Raw genomic sequence first — 20,345 nt, 5'->3', positions numbered from 1 at the left:
AAAGGGGATGATCAGGCCCTTCAGTAGAAATTATTCTCCTTGGCAGAAAGAAGGTATTTATCCTAAAGTTGTTATAGGAAGTTGTATTGTGGAAGCTAGAGCTCACTGCTAAACATTTCCATAATGAAACGTCACTCTGTGTGATTGGCTCTGCAATCAAAGCAACTTCACCCTTGCCTTCCTGCCATTGTTTAGCAAAGGCAGACACTTCTCAATGTATCACCCCTTTTGTCTTTGTTTTTTCTTCAAATTGGCTTAACAAACATCTTTTCTCTGAGAAGTCCTGTTCTGAAATTCTCACCCTGACCGAGCAGACACACAACCTTCCAGTGAAAACGTCCATATTGTCTCGAGTCCCAACAGCAAAATTGTACCTTCCTCCCCCTCGCAGCAAAAACTCAAAGGTCCTGATTCCCCCACTCAGTTGAAGGGACCGTGCCTACCACACGTCCTTCTGGGGAAATGTCAGGCCCTTCCACCTTCAAACTGCAGCCATTGGAGAAAACTTACGTTTGTTGTCTCCCGGATGATCTGGGGGGGAAAAAAAACATAAGACCATAAGAATGGCCCTATTTGTCAGACCAAAGGTCTATCCAGCCCAGTATCCTGTCTACTGACAGTGGCCAATGCCAGGTGCACTAGAGGGAGTGAACCTAACAGATCAAGTGATCTCTCTCCTGCCACCCATCTCCACCCTCAGACAAACGGAGGCTAGGGACACCATTCCTTATCCATCCTGGCTAATAGCAATTAATGGACTTAACCTCCATGAATTTATCTACTTCTCTTTTAAACCCTGTTATAGTCCTAGCATTCAAAACCTCATCAGGCAAGGAGTTCAACAGGTTGACTGTGCGCTGTGTATTATGTGAACAAGTAAATAACTTTTCCTTATTCACTTTTTCCACACCACACATGATTTTATAGACCTCTATTGTATCCCCCCTTAGTCTCCTCTTTTCCAAGCTGAAAAGTCCTCGCCTCTTTAATGTCTCCTCATATGGGACCCTTTCCAAACCCCTAATCATTTTAGTTGCCCTTCTCTGAACCTTTTCTAATGCCAGTATATCTTTTTTGAGATGAGGAGACCACATCTGTACATTGCTTGCTTGTTTGAAAAGTGTGAATTGGGAGTGCTTTGTTCCAGGTGGGCCTTGAGTGGGCCTGACTGGTATATAAGGGCAGTCAGCAGCGAACCAGCTGAGAGACGAACAGCAGAGGCTAACAGAGGGAGTTTGCCTGGGAGTTCGCTTGGGGAGAGCTCACTGAGGCTTTCATCTGCAGGTTCCTCTGAGTAGTTCCTGCAACAGTTGAGGAAGCTCTTAAGAAGACGGTGATATGGAAGGTGAGCGATCAGTTGTTGTAACCTGCACAGGTTGTGCCATGTTTGTCTTTCTGCCACAGGACAGAAGCGACTTTGTCTGTACAAAGTGCAAGCTGGTCTCCATATTGGAAGAGAAGGTTCGAGGGCTGGAGAAACGAGTATCGACTCTGCGTTGCATAAGGGAAAATGAAGATTTCCTGGAAAGACGTCAGGAGATGTTTCTACTGCCACAATGCTCTGAAGATTCAGAGCAGGCACAGCAGGGACAGAAGGATTGTGAAGAGGTTTGGCAGCATGTGACCTCCAGAAGGAGAAAGAAGAGCATCCATGCACCAATGGAGATACAGGTGAGCAATCGTTTCCATGTCTCTCTACAGGTACTAATGCGGAGAGTGGACTAGATGACCCATCTGAGGGGAGGGAGCAGAAGGAGACTCCACGGATTGGAAGGCGAAAGATGCTCTGTCCTAGGGATGGGGGTTCCATGACCTCCACTCCCAAGAGGAAGAGGAGGGTGGTGGTGGTCGGGGACTCCCTCCTCAGGGGGACTGAGTCATCTATCTGCCGCCCCGACTGGGAAAACAGAGAGGTCTGCTGCTTGCCAGGAGCTAGGATACACGATGTGACGGAGAGACTGCCGCGACTCATCAAGCCCTCGGATCGCTACCCCTTCCTGCTTCTCCACGTGGGCACCAATGACACTGCCAAGAATGACCTTGAGCGGATCACTGCAGACTACGTGGTTCTGGGAAGAAGGATAAAGGAGTTTGAGGCGCAAGTGGTGTTCTCGTCCATCCTCCCTGTGCAAGGAAAAGGCCTGGATAGAGACCGTCGAATCGTGGAAGTCCAGGAATGGCTACGCAGGTGGTGTCAGAGAGAAGGCTTTGGATTCTTCGACCATGGGATGGTGTTCCAAGAAGGAGGAGTGCTAGGCAGAGAAGGGCTCCACCTAATGAAGAGAGGGAAGAGCATCTTCGCCAGCAGGCTGGCTAACCTAGTGAGGAGGGCTTTAAACTAGGTTCACCGGGGGAAGGAGACCAAAGCCCTGAGGTAAGTGGGGAAATGGGATACTGGGAGAAGCACAAGCAGGAGAGTGCAAGAGGGGAGGACTCCTGTCTCAGACTGAGAAAGAGGAACAATCGATGAGTTATCTTAAGTGCCTATACACAAATGCAAGAAGCCTGGGAAACAAGCAGGGAGAACTGGAAGTCCTGGCACAGTCAAGGAACTATGATGTGATTGGAATAACCGAGACTTGGTGGGATAAATCACATGACTGGAGTACTGTCATGGATGGATATAAACTGTTCAGGAAGGACAGGCAGGGCAGAAAAGGGGGGAGTTGCATTATATATAAGAGAGGACTATAACTGCTCAGAGCTCCGGTATGAAACTGCAGAAAAACCTGAGAGTCTCTGGATTAAGTTTAGAAGTGTGAGCAACAAGGGTGATGCCGTGGTTGGAGTCTGCTATAGACCACCAGACCAGGGACATGAGATGGATGAGGCTTTCTTCTGGCAACTAGCAGAAGTTGCTAGATCGCAGGCCCTGGTTCTCATGGGAGACTTTAATCACCCTGATATCTGCTGGGAGAACAATACAGCGGTGCACAGACAATCCAGGAAGTTTTTGGAAAGTGTAGGGGACAATTTCCTGGTGCAAGTGCTGGAGGAACCAACTAGGGGCAGAGCTCTTCTAGACCTGCTGCTCACAAACTGGGACGAATTAGTAGGGGAAGCAAAAGTGGATGGGAACCTGGGAGGCAGTGACCATGAGATGGTAGAGTTCAGGATCCTGACACAAGGAAGAAACGAGAGCAGCAGAATACGGACCCTGGACTTCAGAAAAGCAGACTTTGACTCCCTCAGGGAACTGATGGGCAGGATCCCCTGGGAGAATAACATGAAGGGGAAAGGAGTCCAGGAGAGCTGGCTGTATTTTAAAGAATCCTTATTGAGGTTGCAGGAACAAACCATCCCAATGTGTAGAAAGAATAGTAAATATGGCAGGCCACCAGCTTGGCTAAACAGTGAAATCCTTGCTGATCTTAAACGCAAAAAAGAAGCTTACAAGAAGTGGAAGATTGGACAAATGACCAGGGAGGAGTATAAAAATATTGCTCAGGCATGCAGGAGTGAAATCAGGAAGGCCAAATCACAACTGGAGTTGAAGCTAGCAAGAGATGTTAAGAGTAACAAGAAGGGTTTCTTCAGGTATGTTAGCAACAAGAAGAAAGTCAAGGAAAGTGTGGGCCCCTTACTGAATGAGGGAGGCAACCTAGTGACCGAGGATGTGGAAAAAGATAATGTACTCAACGCTTTTTTTGCCTCTGTCTTCACGAACAAGGTCAGCTCCCAGACTGCTGCACTGGGCAGCACAGTATGGGGAGAAGGTGACCAGCCCCCTGTGGAGAAAGAAGTGGTTCGGGACTATTTAGAAAAACTGGACGTGCACAAGTCCATGGGGCCGGATGCGCTGCATCCAAGGGTGCTAAAGGAGTTGGCGGATGAGATTGCAGAGCCATTAGCCATTATTTTTGAAAACTCATGGCGATCGGGGGAGGTCCCAGATGACTGGAAATAGGCTAATGTAGTGCCCATCTTTAAAAAAGGGAAGAAGGAGGATCCGGGGAACTACAGGCCAGTCAGCCTCACCTCAGTCCCTGGAAAAATCATGGAGCAGGTCCCCAGCGAATCAATTATGAAACACTTAGAGGAGAGGAAAGTGATCAGGAACAGTCAGCATGGATTCACCAAGGGGAAGTCGTGCCTGACTAACCTAATTGCCTTCTATGATGAGATAACTGGCTCTGTGGATGAGGGGAAAGCAGTGGATGTATTATTCCTTGACTTTAGCAAAGCTTTTGATACGGTCTCCCACAGTATTCTTGCCGCCAAGTTAAAGAAGTATGGGCTGGATGAATGGACTGTAAAATGGATAGAAAGCTGGCTAGATCGTCGGGCTCAACAGGTAGTGATCAATGGCTCCATGTCTAGTTGGCAGCCGGTTTCAAGCGGAGTGCCCCAAGGGTCAGTCCTGGGGCCAGTTTTGTTCAATATCTTTATTAATGATCTGGAGAATGGTGTGGACTGCACTCTCAGCAAGTTTGCAGATGACACTAAACTAGGAGGCGTGGAAGATACACTAAAGGGTAGGGATCGGATACAGAGGGACCTAGACAAATTAGAGGATTGGGCCAAAAAAAACCTGATGAGGTTCAACAAGGACAAGTGCAGAGTCCTGCACTTAGGACGGAAGAATCCCATGCACTGCTACAGACTAGGGACTGAATGGCTAGGTAGCAGTTCTGCAGAAAAGGACCTGGGGTCACAGTGGATGAGAAGCTGGATATGAGTCAACAGTGTGATCTTGTTGCCAAGAAGGCTAACGGCATTTTGGGTCGTATAAGTAGGGGCATTGCTAGCAGAACGAGGGACGTGATCGTTCCCCTTTATTCGACATTGGTGAGGCCTCATCTGGAATACTGTGTCCAGTTTTGGACCCCACACTACAAGAAGGATGTGAAAAAATTGGAAAGAGTCCAGCAGAGGGCAACAAAAATGATTAGGGGTCTGGAGCACATGACTTATGAGGAGAGGCTGAGGGAACTGGGATTGTTTAGTCTCCAGAAGAGAAGAATGAGGGGGGATTTGATAGCAGCCTTCAACCTACCTGAAGGGGGGTTCCAAAGAGGATGGAACTCGGCTGTTCTCAATGGTGGCAGATGACAGAACAAGGAGCAACGGTCTCAAGTTGCAGTGGGGGAGGTCCAGGTTGGATATTAGGAAACACTATTTCACTAGGAGGGTGGTGAAGCACTGGAATGCGTTACCTAGGGAGGTGGTGGAGTCTCCTTCCTTGGAGGTTTTTAAGGCCCGGCTTGACAAAGCCCTGGCCGGGATGATTTCGTTGGGAATTAGTCCTGCTTTGAGCAGGGGGTTGGACTAGATGACCTTTTGAGGTCCCTTCCAACCCTGATATTCTATGATTCTATAGTATTCAAGATGCAGGTGTACCATGGATTCATATAAGGACACTAAGATAATCTCTGTCTTATTCTCTATCCCATTTTTAATGAATCCTAACATCCTGTTTGCTTTTTTGACTGCCGCTGCACACTGTGGGGACGTCTTCAGAGAACTATCCACGATGACTCCAAGATCTTATCCTGACTTGTTGTAGCTAAATTAGCCCCCATCATATTGTATGTATAGTTGGGGTTATTTTTTCCAATGTGCATTACTTTACATTTATCCACATTAAATTTCATTTGCCATTTTGTTGCCCAAGCACTTAGTTTTGTGAGATCTTTTTGAAGTTCTTCACAGTCTGCTTTGGTCTTAACTATCTTGAGTAGTTTAGTATAGTCTGCAAACTTTGTCACCTCACTGTTTACCCCTTTCTCCAGTTCATTTATGAATAAGTTGAATAAGTTTGGTCCTAGGACTGACTCTTGGGGAACACCACTAGTTACCCCTCTCCATTCTGAAAATTTACCATTTATTCCTACCCTTTGTTCCCTGTCTTTTAACCAGTTCTCAATCCATGAAAGGATCTTCCCTCTTATCCCATGACACCTTAATTTACAAAAGAGCCTTTGGTGAGAGACCTTGTCAAAGGCTTTCTAGAAATTTAAGTACACAATCCACTGGATCCCCCTTGTCCACATGTTTGTTGACCCCTTCAAAGAACTCTAATAGATTAGAAAGACATGATTTCCCTTTACAGAAACCATGTTGACTTTTGCCCAACAAATTATGTTCTCCTATGTTTCTGACAATTTTATTCTTTACTATTGTTTCAACTAATTTGCCCGGTACTGACGATAGACTTACCAGTCTGTAATTGCCGGGATCACCTCTAGAGCCCTTTTTAAATATTGGCGTTACATTAGCTATCTTCCAGTCATTGGGTACAGAAGCCGATTTAAAGGACAGGTTACAAACCGTAGCTCATAGTCCTGCAATTTCACATTTGAGTTATTTCATAACTCTTGGGTGAATGCCATCTGGTCCCAGTGACTTGTTACTGTTAAGTTTATCAATTAATTCCTAAAACTCCTCTAATGACACTTCAATCTGTGACAATTCCTCAGATTTGTCAGCTACAAAGGACGGCTCAGGTTTCGGAATCTCCCTAACATTATCAGTCGTGAAGACTGAAGCTAAGAATTCATTTAGCTTCTTTGCAATGACTTTATCGTCTTTAAGAGCTCCTTTTGTATCTCGATTGTCCAGGGGCCCCACTGGTTGTTTAGCAGGCTTCCTGCTTCTGATGTACTTAAAAAACATTTTGTTATTACCTTTTGAGTTTTTAGCTAGCTGTTCTTCAAACTCCTTTTTGGCATTTTTTATTACATTTTTACACGTAATTTGGTAGTGTTTATGCTCCTTTCTATTTACCTCACTAGGATTTCACTACCACATTTTAAAAGATGTCTTTATCTCTCACTGTTTCTTTGACATGGTTGTTAAGCCATGGTGGCTCTTCTTTAGTTATTTTACTGTGTTTTTTAATTTGGGTTATACATTTAAGTTTGGTCTCTATTATGGTGTCTTTGAAAAGTGTTCATGCAGCTTGCAGGGATTTCACTCTAGTCATTGTACCTTTTAATTTCTGTTTAACTAACCAACCTTCTCATTTTTGCATAGTTCCCCTTTCTGAAATTAAATGCCACAGTGTTGGGCTGTTGAGGTTTTCTTCCCACCACAGGAATGTTAAATGTCATTATATTATGGTCACTATTTCCAAGCGGTCCTGTTATAGTTACCTCTTGGACCAGATCCTGCACTCCACTCAGGACTAAATTGAGAATTGCCTCTCCCCTTGTGGGTTCCCGTACCAGCTGCTCCAAGAAGCAGTCATTTAAAGTATTGAGAAATTTTGTTTCTGCATTTTGTCCTGAGGTGACATGTACCCAGTCAATATGGGGATCATTGAAATCCCCCACTATTATTGTGTTCTCTATTTTGATAGCCTCTCTAATCTCCCTTAGCATTTCTTTGTCACTATCACTGTTCTGGTCATGTGGTTGATAACAGATCCCTATTGTTATATTCTTATTTGAGCATGGAATTATTTTCCATAGAGATTCTATGGAACATGTGGATTCATTTAAGATTTTTACTTCATTTGATACTACATTTTCTTTCATATCTAGTGCCACTCCCCCACCCCGCACGACCTCTTCTGTCCTTCCGATATGTTTTGTACCCCGGAATGATTGTGTCCCATTCATTGATCCCACTCCACCAAGTGTCTGTGATGCCTATATCAGAATCCTCCTTTAACACAAGGCACTCTGGTTCACCCATCTTATTATTTAGACTTCTAGCATTTATGTACAAGCACTTTAAAAACTTGTCCCTGTTTATTTGTCTGCCCTTTTCTAATGGGTCAGATTCTTTTTTTATGTGAATGTTTCTTGTCTGATGTGGCCCATACTTTATCCTCTTCCATCTTCTCCTCCTGACTAGAACCTAGAGAATCTTTATCAATAGACTTTCCTCTAAGAGAAGTCTCTGTCCAATCCATGTGCTCCGCTGCAGCAATCGGCTTTCCCCCATCTCTTAAAAACTGGTCTGCAACCTTCTTAATGTTAAGTGCCCGCAGTCTGGATCCACTTTGGTTTAGGTGGAGCCCATTCTTCCTGTATAGGCTCCCCCATCCCAAAAGTCTCCCCAGTTCCTAATAAATCTAAACCCCTCCTCTCTACACCATCATCTCATCCATGCATTGAGACTCTGAAGCTCTGCCTGCCTACCTGGCCCTGTGCGTGGAACTGGAAGTATTTCTGAGAATGCCACCATAGAGGTCCTGGATTTCAGTCTCTTTCCTGGCAGTCTAAATTTGGCCTCCAGGACGTCTCTTCTACCCTTCCCTATTTCATTGGTACCTACATGTACCACAACCACCAGCTCCACCCCAGCTCTACACATAAGTCTATCTAGATGCCTCAAGAGATCCACAAACTTTGCACCAGGCAGGCAAGTCACCATACGGTTCTCCCGGTCATCACAAACCCAGCTATCTATGTTGCTAATGATTGAATCTCCCATTATTAACACCTGCCTTTTCCTAATGACTGGAGTTCCCTCCCCAGAGAGGTAATCTGAGTGTGAGAGGATATCCCAACATCATCAGGAAGGAGGGTCCCAAATATGGGAAGGTTTCCCTCTGCTCCCGTTGACTGCTCTCCTTCCTTGAGCCTTTCATCCTCCTTAACAATGCAGGGGCTGTCTGACCGGAGGTGGGACAAATCTACAGTGTCCTGGAAAGCCTCATCAACATACCTCTCTGCCTCCCTTAGCACCTCCAGTTCCACCACCCTGGCCTCCAAAGCCCGCACTTGGTCTCTGAGGGCCAGGATTTCCTTGCATCGAATCCACACATACGCGACCCGCCCACAGGGCAGGTAATCATACATGCTGCACTCGGCACAATAAACTGGATAGCCCCCAATCTGCTGCTGGGCTTCTGCCTGCATTCTCTCCTACAGCTACCTAGGTTAATGATAGTGTTATTGTTCAAATCACAAAGTTTGATTATAGTTTAAGTTAAAGGTTTTAAAGAATTGCAAGTGTACCTTACCCCCTTCCCACTACCCTTCCAAACTCCCTCTCAAAACTCCCTGTTAGTGGCCCCTATTCGCAAAGCTCTCTGGTCACTTGCTCACTGCTTTATAAAGCCCTGGCCTTCCTGATAGACCCACCCTCTGACTAAGGCTCAGCCAATGAACAGAGGCTTCTAGATTTCAAACCTTGGTTAGAAGCTCACAGCTTCCAACTGCCGGCCACAGCACGTGGTTCTTCAAACAAACAAACAGACCGACAGACAGACACAAGCTCAGCACACAGCAAGTAACCCCCAAACACAAACACACACTACAGACAGACACTTACCCCAAGGGTCCTGCATTTGCTCCTCCTTCACCTGGAGAACTCCCTTGCGAAACTCCCTGTTAGCAGCCCCTGTTTGCGAAGACACATACACTTTTCATTATAACAGGGGTACTTGTGGCACCTTAGAGACTAACAACTTTATTAGAGCATAAGCTTTCGTGGGCTACAGCCCAGAAGTGAGCTGTAGCCCATGAAAGCTTATGCTCTAATAAATTTGTTAGTCTCTAAGGTGCCACAAGTACTCCTGTTCTTTTTGCGGATACAGACTAACACGGCTGCTACTCTGAAACTTTTCATTATATTCACCGTATGATCTGAGGAGGAGCCTAATCCTGCTCATTCTCATGTAAATCTTTTAATTGATTTCATTGTGAGAAGAACTGGGCCCTTGATTACGTAATTATAATTCTCTGGCAAGAGCACAACCTGATACACCCTTAAATGTGTGATTGTAAAGTTAATGTTTTCCCCCGTTTCTGTTCTATGAAAGAGACACAAGGGTTTGCACATGTGATTCTGTCCCAGAAGAGAGAGGCCTCAGGGAAGACACAGGAAACTTCCCTCATACATAGGGTGACCAGACGTCCCGATTTTATCGGGACTGTCCCGATATTTCCTTGTTTGTCCCGCGGGGGGAGGAAGTGTCAATGGCCAAGCTCGGCGGCTGTGGCTCTGGCGTCCGGGCCCGAACCCCCCGAGCCCGGGCCTGCTGCGAGGACCTAGCAGCCCGCACGCTGCACCCAGCCCCTGGCCAGTCACGTCTGGGCTGCCCAGCTGGTGCAATCCTGCGGTGGCCCCGGGGCGGAGGCATCGGCAGCCCAGCCCCATTCGTTCCCCTGCAAGGGATGGGGTGGCTGGGGCCTGCTGCCCCCACTTCGGGGCCGCCGCGGGAGAGCACCAGCTGGGCAGCCCAGCACCAGCTGGGCAGCCCAGCCCAACTTAAAATCTGACTAAGGATGTCAACACAGGGGGTTAATGAAATTTAACTCATCCACTTTACATTCAAACTTCAGTTAATTTGAATTAATTTTCTAGAGTTTTTCTGTGTAGACAACAACTTGGTAACTTTTGAAAATGGGAGTCAAGATCCTAAATCATTTTACCACTTTTGAAAATTGTATCCTTATGGAGTAAAATGTACTTTTTTCAACCTGAGTGTGGAAAGAAAAACATCTGTTCTCTGTTGTAAACAAATTGTTGCCAAAATAATTCTCATAAAGTTCTTGAGATCCCTTCCAGCAGCATATTTCTTTCATTCTATGTCATTGTGGCTGAAGGTTCTCCTGTTCTTAGGATGCTAACAAATTCTGTTATAAAATTAAGAATTCTTCAAAAGGGCTTATTAAAAAGTAGTTTAAATTACATTCTAACATCACTTTAATTTTTAGAAGATAGATTTAATAATACAGCTTCAAGAATTGGTATATTAAAGGCAAATAAAGAGGAGAGTGATTATTATTGGTATCCCTTCTAACAGCAGACAGTCGGAAATCACTTCTGAAATCAGGAAACTGATCTCACAGTGACATGCATTAGAGCATCTAATAGCTACCCAATGGAAGAAGTGGAAATTCTATTATTTGGGGGTTTTAAAACAATAATAGACAAAGCGATAAAATGTGCTGTGGAGAAGGGACAAGCCTGTGCTGGCTCCTGGGGAGACAGAATAATAGAGTTTGATAAATCTGCTTTCTCCAATTCTTACCTTTCTTACCTATAACCAAGACTTCAGTGATGATCTCTCTGTGAAATGAGTTGGCTGTGGCAGAACATACATATTTCCCTTTATCTTCCACCTGAATATTGTTCAGTTTCAGAGAAATATTTCCTTTCCCAAACTCCTTTCCTTTAAAAACTTCTGCATTTTTTTCATATTTCTTCCTGAGCCATTCTCTGCTGTTGACTCCATTTGGAGATAAATAACTCATTGAGCATTTGTCATCCTGTGGATAAGAATTAACCAGGGGGCTGATTTCATCATAGAGGTAGAGATAGATTGTCTTATCCTTCCCAGGTCCAACTTTCCTCCATTGCAGCTCCATGCTGGGGGGCAGATATTTCGTAATCAGCCGGCAGGAAAGAAGGACATTTTCTCCAGTTACCGCAGTAATGATGCCATGTTCTCCCTCCACATCAAAGAAACCTGAAAAATGTTCAGGGGGTTATAATTGCACCAGCAGCACATAATGATTCATATTAATGTGTAAGAAAGAGTGAGTGAAAAAGAGGACGGCGCTAATTCTCCTCTTATTTATACTCTTTTTATAATAGTATAAATTCAATGGCTTCAGAGGATTCACTCCTAATATACACACACATAAGTAAAACAAGAATCAGAGCTATACTATCTTTTACATCTGTGGCGATCTCAAAAATAGTATTTGAAAAGAAACACTGAGTGGTACAGGTCTTCTCTATGCTTCACCAAAGGCTTGTCTACACGGTGGGGTAATGCGCACTACGAGAGAGTGATTAATAAAATGCACCAATGTGTTGTGCATTAATTCGTCTGTGTAGACTTTGACGATGCACACTAAAAGTTCCCTAGTGTGCTTTCCTGAATTACTGCTAACATAAGAACGGCCATACTGGGTCAGACCAAAGGTCCATCAAGCCCAGTATCCTGTCCTCTGACAATAGCCAATGCCAGGTGCCCCAAAGGTGCCACAGGTTCTCATCAAATGATCCATACACTGTCACCCAATCCCAGCTTCTGGCTTACAGAGGCTAGGGACACCATTCCTGCCCATCCTGGCTAATAGCCATTGATGGACCTGTCTTCCATGAATCTATCTAGCTCCCTTTTGAACCCCATTATAGTATTTACCTTCACAATACCCTCTGGAAAGGAATTCCAGAGGTTGACAGTGCGTTGCACAAAAAAAATGCTTATTTGTGTTTGTTTTAAACGTGCTACTTATTAATTTCATTTGGTAACCCCTTGTTTTTGTATTATGAGGAGTAATTCCTCCACTTCCTTATTTACTTTCTCTATACCAGTCATAATTTTACAGACCTCTATCATATCCCCCCTTAGTCACCTCTTTTCCAAGCTGAAGAGTCCCAGTCTTATTAATCTCTCCTCATATGGAAGCCGTTCAATATCCCTAATCATTTTTGTTGCCCTTGTCTGAACCTTTTCCAATTACAATATATCTTTTTTGAGATGGGGCGACCACATCTGCACGGAGTATTCAAGGTGTGGGGGTAACATGGATTTATATAGAGGCAATATGATATTTTCTATCTTATTATGTATCCCTTTCTTGATGATTTCTAACATTCTGTTTGATTTTTTGACTGCTGCTGCATATTGAGTGGATGATTTCAGAGAACTATCAACAATGAAAAGGGGAAAGCAGTGGATGTGTTATTCCTTGACTTTAGCAAAGCTATTGACATGGATTCCCACAGTATTCTTGCCAGCAAGTTAAAGAAGTATGGGTTGGATAAATGAACTATAAGGTGGATAGAAAGCTGGCTAGATCATCGGACTCAATGGGTAGTGATCAATGGGTCCATGTCTAGTTGGCAGCCGGTATCAAGCGAAGTGCCCCAAGGGTCGGTCCTGGGGCTGGTTTTGTTTAATATCTTCATTAATGATCTGGAAGATGGCGTGGATTGTACCCTCATCAAGTTTTCAGATGACACTAAACTGGGAGGAGTGGTAGAGTCGCTGGAGGGTAGGGATAGGATACAGAGGGACCTAGACAAATTATTGGATTGGGCCAAAAGAAATCTGATGAGGTTCAGCAAGTACAAGTGCAGAGTCCTGAATTTAGGATGGAAGAATCCCATGCACTGCTACAGACTAGGGACCAAATGGCTAGGCAGCAATTCTGCAGTAAAGGCCCTAGGGATACAGTGGACGAGAAGCTGGATATGAGTTGACAGTGTGCCCTTGTTGCCAAGAAGGCTAATGGCATTTTGGGCTATATTAGTAGGAGCATTGCCAGCAGATTGAAGGACGTGATCATTCCCCTCTATTTGACATTGGTGAGGCCTCATCTGGAGCACTGTGTCCAGTTTTGGGCCCCACACTACAAGAAGGATGTGGAAAAATTGGAAAGAGTCCAGCGGAAGGCAACAGAAATGATTAGGGGGCTGGAACACATGATTTATGAGGCGAGGCTGATGGAACTAGTATTGTTTAGTCTGCAGAAGAGAAGAATGAGGGGAGATTTTGATAGCTGCTTTCAACTACCTGAAAGGGGGTTCCAAAGAGGATGGATCTCGACTGTTCTCAGTGGTAGCATATGACAGAACAAGGAGTAATGGTCTCAAGTTGCAGTGGGGGAGGTTTAGGTTGGACATTAGGAAAAACTTTTTCACTAGGAGGGTGGTGAAGCACTTGAATGGGTTACCTAGGGAGGTGGTGGAATCTCCTTCCTTGGAGGTTTTTAAGGTCAGGCTTGACAAAGCCCTGGCTGGGATGATTTAGTTGGGGATTGGTCCTGCTTTGAGCAGGGGGTTGGACTAGATGACCTCCCGTGGTCCCTTCCAAGCCTGATATTCTATAATTCTATGAATGACTCCAAGATCTATTTCTTGAGTGGTAACAGCTAATTTAGATCCCATCATTGTATATGTACAGTTAAGATTATGTTTTCAAGTGTGCATTACTTTTCATTTATCAACATTAAATTTCATCTGCCATTTTGTTGCCCAGTCACCCAGTTGTGAGAGATGCATTTGTAGCTCTTCGCAGTCTGCCTGGGACTTCACTATCTTGAGTAGTTTTGTATCATCTGCCGATTTTGGAACTTCACTGTTTACTCCGTTTTCCATATCATTTATGAATATATTAAATAGGACTGGGCCCAGTACAGATCCCTGGGGGACACCACTATTTACCTCTCTCCATTCTGAAAACTGAGCATTTATTCCTACCCTTTGTTTCCTATATTTTAACCAGTTACCAATCCATGAGATAAACTTCCTTCTTATCCCATCATTGCTTATTTTGCTTGAGAGCCTTTGGTGAGGGACCTTATCAAAGGTTTTGTGAAAATCTAAATACACTATATCCACTGGATCTCCTTTATTTGCTTGTTTACCCCCTCCAAAAATTATAGGAGATTGGTGAGGCATGATTTCCATTTATAAAAACCATATTGACTATTTACCAACAAATTATGTTAATCTATCTGTCTGACAATTTTGTTCTTGACGATTGTTTCAACCAGTTTGCCTAGTATTGAAGTGAGGCTTACTGGCCTGTAGTTATCAGGGTCACTGCTGGAGCCCTTTTTAAAAATTGGCTATCCTCCAGTCATTTGGTACAGACGCTGATTTAAATAATAGGCTACAGATGACAGTTAGTAGTCCTGCAATTTCACATTTGAGTTCCTTCAGAACTCTTGGGTGAATACCATCAGGTCATGGAGACTTATTACTGTTTAGTTTATCAATTTGTTCCAAAACCTCCTCTAATGACACCTCAATCTGGGACAGTTTCTCAGATCTGTCACCCAAAAAGCATGGCTCAGGTTTGGGAATCTCCCTCACATCCTCAACAGTGAAGACCGATGGAAAGAGTTCATTTAATTTCTCCACAATGGCCTTATCGTGCTTAAGTGCTCCTTTAGCATCTCGATTGTCCTTGGCTCCACTGGTTGTTTCACAGGCTTTCTGCTTCTGATGTATTTAAAAATATTTTTGCTATTACATTTGAGTCTTTGGCTAGCTGTTCTTCAAATTCTTTTTTGGTCTTTCTAATTATATTTTTACACTTCATTTGCCCGAGTTTATGCTCCTTTCTATTTTCCTCATTAGGATTTATCTTCCAGTTTTTAAATAATGCGTTTTTGCCTCTCACTGCTTCTTTTACTTTATTGTTTAACCATGGTGGCTCTTTTTTGTTTCTCTTACTATGTTTTTTAATTTGGGGTATACATTTAACTTGAGCCTCTATTGTGGTGTCTTTAAAACGTTTCCATGCAGCTTGCAGGGATTTTACTTTTGGTGCTGTACCTTTTAATTTCTGTTTCACTAACCTCCTCATTTTTGCATAGTTCCCCTTTCTGAAATTAAATGCTACAGTGTTGGGCCACTGTGGAGTTTTCCCCGCCACAGGGATGTTAAATTTAATTATATTATGGTCACTATTTCCAAGCAGTCCAGCTATATTCACCTCTTGGACCTGATCCTGTGCTCTACCTCGGACTAAATCAAGAGTTGCCTCTCCTCTTGTGGGTTCCAGGACTAGCTCCTCCAAGAAGCAGTCATTTAAGGTGTCAAGAAACTTTATCTTTGCATCCTGTCCTGAGGTGATATGTACACAGACAATATGGGGATAATGGAAATCCCCCATTATTACTGAGTTTTTTTAACTTTTATAGCCTCTCTAATCTCCTTGAGCATTTCACAGTCTCTAACACCATCCTGGTCAGGTGATCTGTAATATATCCCTACTGTTATATTATTATTTTTTAAGCGTGGAAATACTATCCATAGATATTTTATAGTACAATTTAGTTCATTTCACATTTTTACTTCATTTGATTCTACGCTTTCTCTCACATATAATGCCACTCCCGCACCAGCACAACCTGTTCTGTCCTTTCAACATATTTTATACCCTGGTATTACTTTGCCCCATTGATTTTCCTCATTGCAACAGGTTTCTGTGATGCCTATTATATCAATATCCTTATTTAATATGAGGCACTCTAGTTCACCCATCTTATTATTTAGACCTTTTTAATTTTAAGTGCCAGCAATCTGGTTCCATTTTGATTTAGGTTCTGGTTTGGTTTTGGTTTACCATATTATTGCTTCAAACAATAATATGGTAAAGGACACCTGGGAAACTTTAGTGAGCAGCAGCTGGGGTCTACATGGACTAATTAATGTGCAACCCTTTAATGCGCTTTAGAAATCACACCCCACTCATGTGTGTTGGTGCTCTGTGTAGGCAAGTCTTGAATGACATGGTTGGCCACAAGGCAGGTGCATTTAGCCCGATTTTGTAAGAGCAGGAATATTTCCTTTGACGGTACTACATCTCTTACCAGAAATTGCAATAACTTTTTTGCGGTGCCTCTTCAGCAAGGGATTTCTTATAGTGCATGAGATAGTATCAGAAGTAGTATCTGCTACCCTGAGTGTACTGTGGATTTGATACAGATCTTTCACATCTTTTTGGATTCTTGTTTCAGCCATAGCAGTTATTTTTTGTCCTGTGCTGTCAGTCCAGCGTACTTCAGGTTTTGGGTACCACCCTTGGGACGTACACCTCAGAGTGATTGAATTATTCTGCTGATGGTCTATAGTTAGGCGAGGTGCTGATCCAAAACCTAGAGTGAAAACCAATTTCAGAAAATGTTAAACAGGCTGAAGAACTAGCTAACAAACCAAACAAAGAGTGCTAATGATGAATGATCACCACTATCATTACAGTCGCCATGTCTTATTGAATCTACACTGAACTTTAATCTTGCATTTCCAAGTATCTTAAATCCAGAGAGAGAGATTTCCACCTCAAAAGATCACCAAACACTTCACCAGCTGATCCCAAACTGTATGTAGACATGACTTCATCGTATGTATGTGACAGCTTCACTTTTGGGATGGCAGCAGGTTAGTCAGCAAACAGTATTTTCAGAAATGGGGAGATCCACTTTTCTGCGGTCCGTATTTTGGGCACATTCAGGGGCCCCACTAGGTCCCATTGTAAGTCAGAGCAGCCTTAGGGCTATTCTAACTTACACTTTGTTTCCCATCATCCCCTATGAGGCCTGGGAAGCAGAGTATAGCCAAAGCACAGTGTGCTCCAGCCATACCCCTACCAGCCCTTAGCCTGCTCCCTCTCTCCCACAACCCTGACATCCCCCTTACACCACGTCCGGAAGCAAGGCCACTACAGAGCCCTTACATGAGCTGTACACTGGCCAAGGAGACCTTTCTCTGTACAAGGGGTAATGTCAGTGGTTCATTTCCATGTAAAAGGGCCTTAGTGTAACTGAGAATCAGGTGCAGTGTGTACAATCCACAGGTGGACAGTGACCTCACAGCTCCACAGGACTCTGTAATGTTCTGCCTGGGTGCATGTGTGCGTGTGACGGGAGGTAATGGCCCAGCTCTGCCCCTGCGCTTAGTTCATTTTATTGCTGTTGTACAACAGCAGCACACACAATGCAGGGAGATGAGGATTGCACATGCCACTAGCAAAAAGCCAGAGAAAAATGTACATGATGTATCCATGCTGTGTGCATACACAGTGTATAATTTGCATATACTATGTGAGATGGACACCAAACTGCTGAAGCTTCTCTGACTCCCAGTCCAGCCCTTCTCCCCGCTTCCTTCCCAGTCCATCACTTCCTCTGCCCACCTCCCATAACATTGCACACACGTGGGTGTTTCTCCTTCCCCTGCCAGCTGCTGAGCCCTCCCTGTTGGGAGGAAAGGATTAAATGGAAATACAGCTGCTACACATAGTGCAAGGCAATGGAGAATCAGCACCACTGTGATCCGTGCAGCATTGTTCCCTGCCAGCAACACTTTTGTATCAACATTTCCATGCTTACCTGGAACAGTCACCTGGACGATAGCTTCTTGATAGACACCATCACCTGTCACCGCACACACGTACTGACCATTATCTTCTACTTTCACTGGAAAGAGCTTCACCCTAACAACTCCATTCCCATATTGTCCTTTGATCCTGTGCCGGTCCTCAGCCCGGCCCAACTCAGTCCCTTTTTCTGTGCTATTGTAAAAATATAATGTCGTATTTTTGTTCCTTTCCAATTTGTACATATGCACTTGAATGTTAGTGGGGACCCGGCCTATGAGATGGCAGGACAATGTCACAGCTTGTCCAACCAAGACAACTTCAGGAGCAACATGCACAGTGACAGTAAAATCACCTGCAAGAAAGGAAACAAATCATGATCACTGATTTTCTTCAAAAGCTTGAAATTGTTGTAGACAGAACAAAAGAAAAACTAGATGAAATTTCTGAGACACAACAACAGTGCTGTCTTTCCTGGGAGAAACTCACCCCATCTAACCTAATTACCCCCTTCAGAATGGAGAGAGTGTCTGAGCTCCTCACTGATAGCTCAGCTATGCACAGATTTGAGCACGAGGTGGTGCAGACTGAACTTCTCAGTGGTTGGTGCAGGATGCATAGTCCCTCCTGAAGTTCCAGGCAGAGAAGGAGTCTGTACCATCATTAAACGTGTTACAGTGTCTTCCCCTTTTAGGGGCTGGCCAGCATGGTGAGGTGGACAGCAGAGCTAAGGCTAGACTTGGCCGAATTCAATCTTTAAAAAAAATACTTTGATGGATAATATCAGTCTATTTTTAATAATTTTTTCTGTTTTTAATCTACTGAAATTTTCAAGAGTTTTGCAGACTTATGGGTTTTACGAACTTTTTTATTTGTATCAATTTAAATTTTCACAGATGCAGGAAATTACGGAGGGGCACACAATGGGAGCGGGTCAGACAATTAAAGTTTATAAGCATTAAAACACAACTGCATATATAAACATTTTAGCATTAAGCCAAACTAATTTCTTACTTTGCATCTCTGAATATTTTAATGAGCAGTGATGGAAATATTTTTCATCAGTTTGTGTGCGAACAGTGAAATTGACATTTTATTGACATTTACTGATTAAAAATGTAAGCCTAGTTATTGCCCTGCTTTCTGCCCAACCCTTTTGGGTGGCTTATGCCTCTGTAAGAAGTAGGAGGGAGAAGTCCCTGAGCACAGGAAAAGCAATTGTGGTCTTCAAGGTGACACCCAGCCTGTAGAGTTTTGTTGGGAAAACTTCCCCAGCTACCCCGGCTGAGTTAGCCTTGCAGCTCCCTCGGGAAACTCAGCCCTTTTCTAATGCTCTAAGTCAACCTAAGTTACGCTAGTTAAGTTACATAATTTATGTAATTTACATGCACGTAACTTACACCAACTTAACATGGTGCTCTCCCATTGATATAGTTTCTGCTTCTCATTCAGGTGGATTAATTAAGTCTATCAGAGAGTGCTCGCCTATCGACTTATCACATCTTCACCACACCCATTAAATCAACACTACTGCATAGATTGCAGGGGTGCCAATTCAGCCCATAGTGTAGACAAGGCCTCAGTCACCACATGGCACCACTGCTCTGGGTGCTGGTTCAGGGTTGCCTCCTGCTGTGAGTGTGTCTGAGCCCTAGGGTGGGACACTACAGTTAGGATTTTAGTAGAGTTGTTGTAATCTGCACCTTGAGCCCTCCCCACCCTAGGGTGACCAGATGTCCCGATTTTATAAGGACAGTCCCGAGTTTGGGGTCTTTTTCTTATATAGGCTCCTATTACCCCCCACCCCCATCCCGATTTTTCATACTTGCTGTCTGGGCACCCTACCCCACCCTCCTTTGTGGTGAGGGGAAATCCTGGAACCAGAAGCAGCCTCACTCCTGCCAGCAGCAATCATCAGCCCCTCTGCAGTGATTGAGGAGGCCAGATCCATCTCTGACCCTGAGGATCATTCACAGAGTGCACCATCTTTAGTTAGATAGCCAGGGAGAATGTTTGGGAGACCCCCCCCCCACTGCCTGAACTGTGTCCTCAAACCAGGGGGTGAGGGTGTGGAGATTTCATCACCTGCTGCCGATTAAACCTGTGGAGGGACTTACTGCTTTATCCCACATATGAGTAATTTGGGTGGCACTGAGCCCAGTTAGCCAAACTATTAACTGCTGCTGCACAGAAGATATTGTGGTCACAGGTCATCAAGGGCTCCTACAAAGTACACAGACTAACAGGACACTAAATTTCATGTTTGCTATATTGGGTCATGTGATTGGGGAAATTCATTGGTATTGTCTGTGTGTGCACCGGTGACCCTAAGAGTAGGGTTTTGCCCTGTGTACATATTGGGTTCCAGGAAGTGGGCGGGCGTAATCCCGCCCACTGCTAAAGGATCCCCCCCCCAGCCTAAGGGGAGGATCCACAGGGCCTGGAACTCAAATAATTACGGGGGACAACTAATGTAAAAACAGGGACAGGAGTGTGGTCAAAGGGTCAAAAGAAGAGAACCAGACGGGGACACCGAGCAGAGAACCCCGGACAGCGCCCACTGCTCCTCAAAGGCGTCAAGGGAGCCAGTGGACGCCGCCCA

The 20,345-nt window shown here is 44.3% G+C and overlaps 1 protein-coding gene across 1 annotated transcript in view; it reads right to left on the bottom strand.

The window, feature by feature from the left end:
- The window catches only part of LOC117870324, a 132,926-nt gene extending 114,162 nt beyond the window's left edge, over positions 1 to 18,764 (bottom strand). Inside the window, exons 1-5 of the mRNA XM_034757424.1 lie at positions 18,758 to 18,764; positions 17,757 to 18,098; positions 16,239 to 16,523; positions 10,940 to 11,368; positions 9,240 to 9,294 (exon numbers count right to left, since the gene is read on the bottom strand). Of these exons, the coding sequence (XP_034613315.1) occupies positions 9,240 to 9,294; positions 10,940 to 11,368; positions 16,239 to 16,523; positions 17,757 to 18,098; positions 18,758 to 18,764 (1,118 nt within the window). The remainder of the gene's footprint in view (positions 1 to 9,239; positions 9,295 to 10,939; positions 11,369 to 16,238; positions 16,524 to 17,756; positions 18,099 to 18,757) is intronic.
- Between the last annotated feature and the right edge of the window lie 1,581 nt (positions 18,765 to 20,345).

Source organism: Trachemys scripta, unplaced genomic scaffold (assembly GCF_013100865.1).
Source record: "Trachemys scripta elegans isolate TJP31775 unplaced genomic scaffold, CAS_Tse_1.0 scaffold_26, whole genome shotgun sequence".
NCBI lineage: Eukaryota > Metazoa > Chordata > Testudines > Emydidae > Trachemys > Trachemys scripta.
The sequence above is the reverse complement of the archived record's forward strand: the minus strand, read 5'-3'. Positions and strand labels throughout refer to the sequence as shown.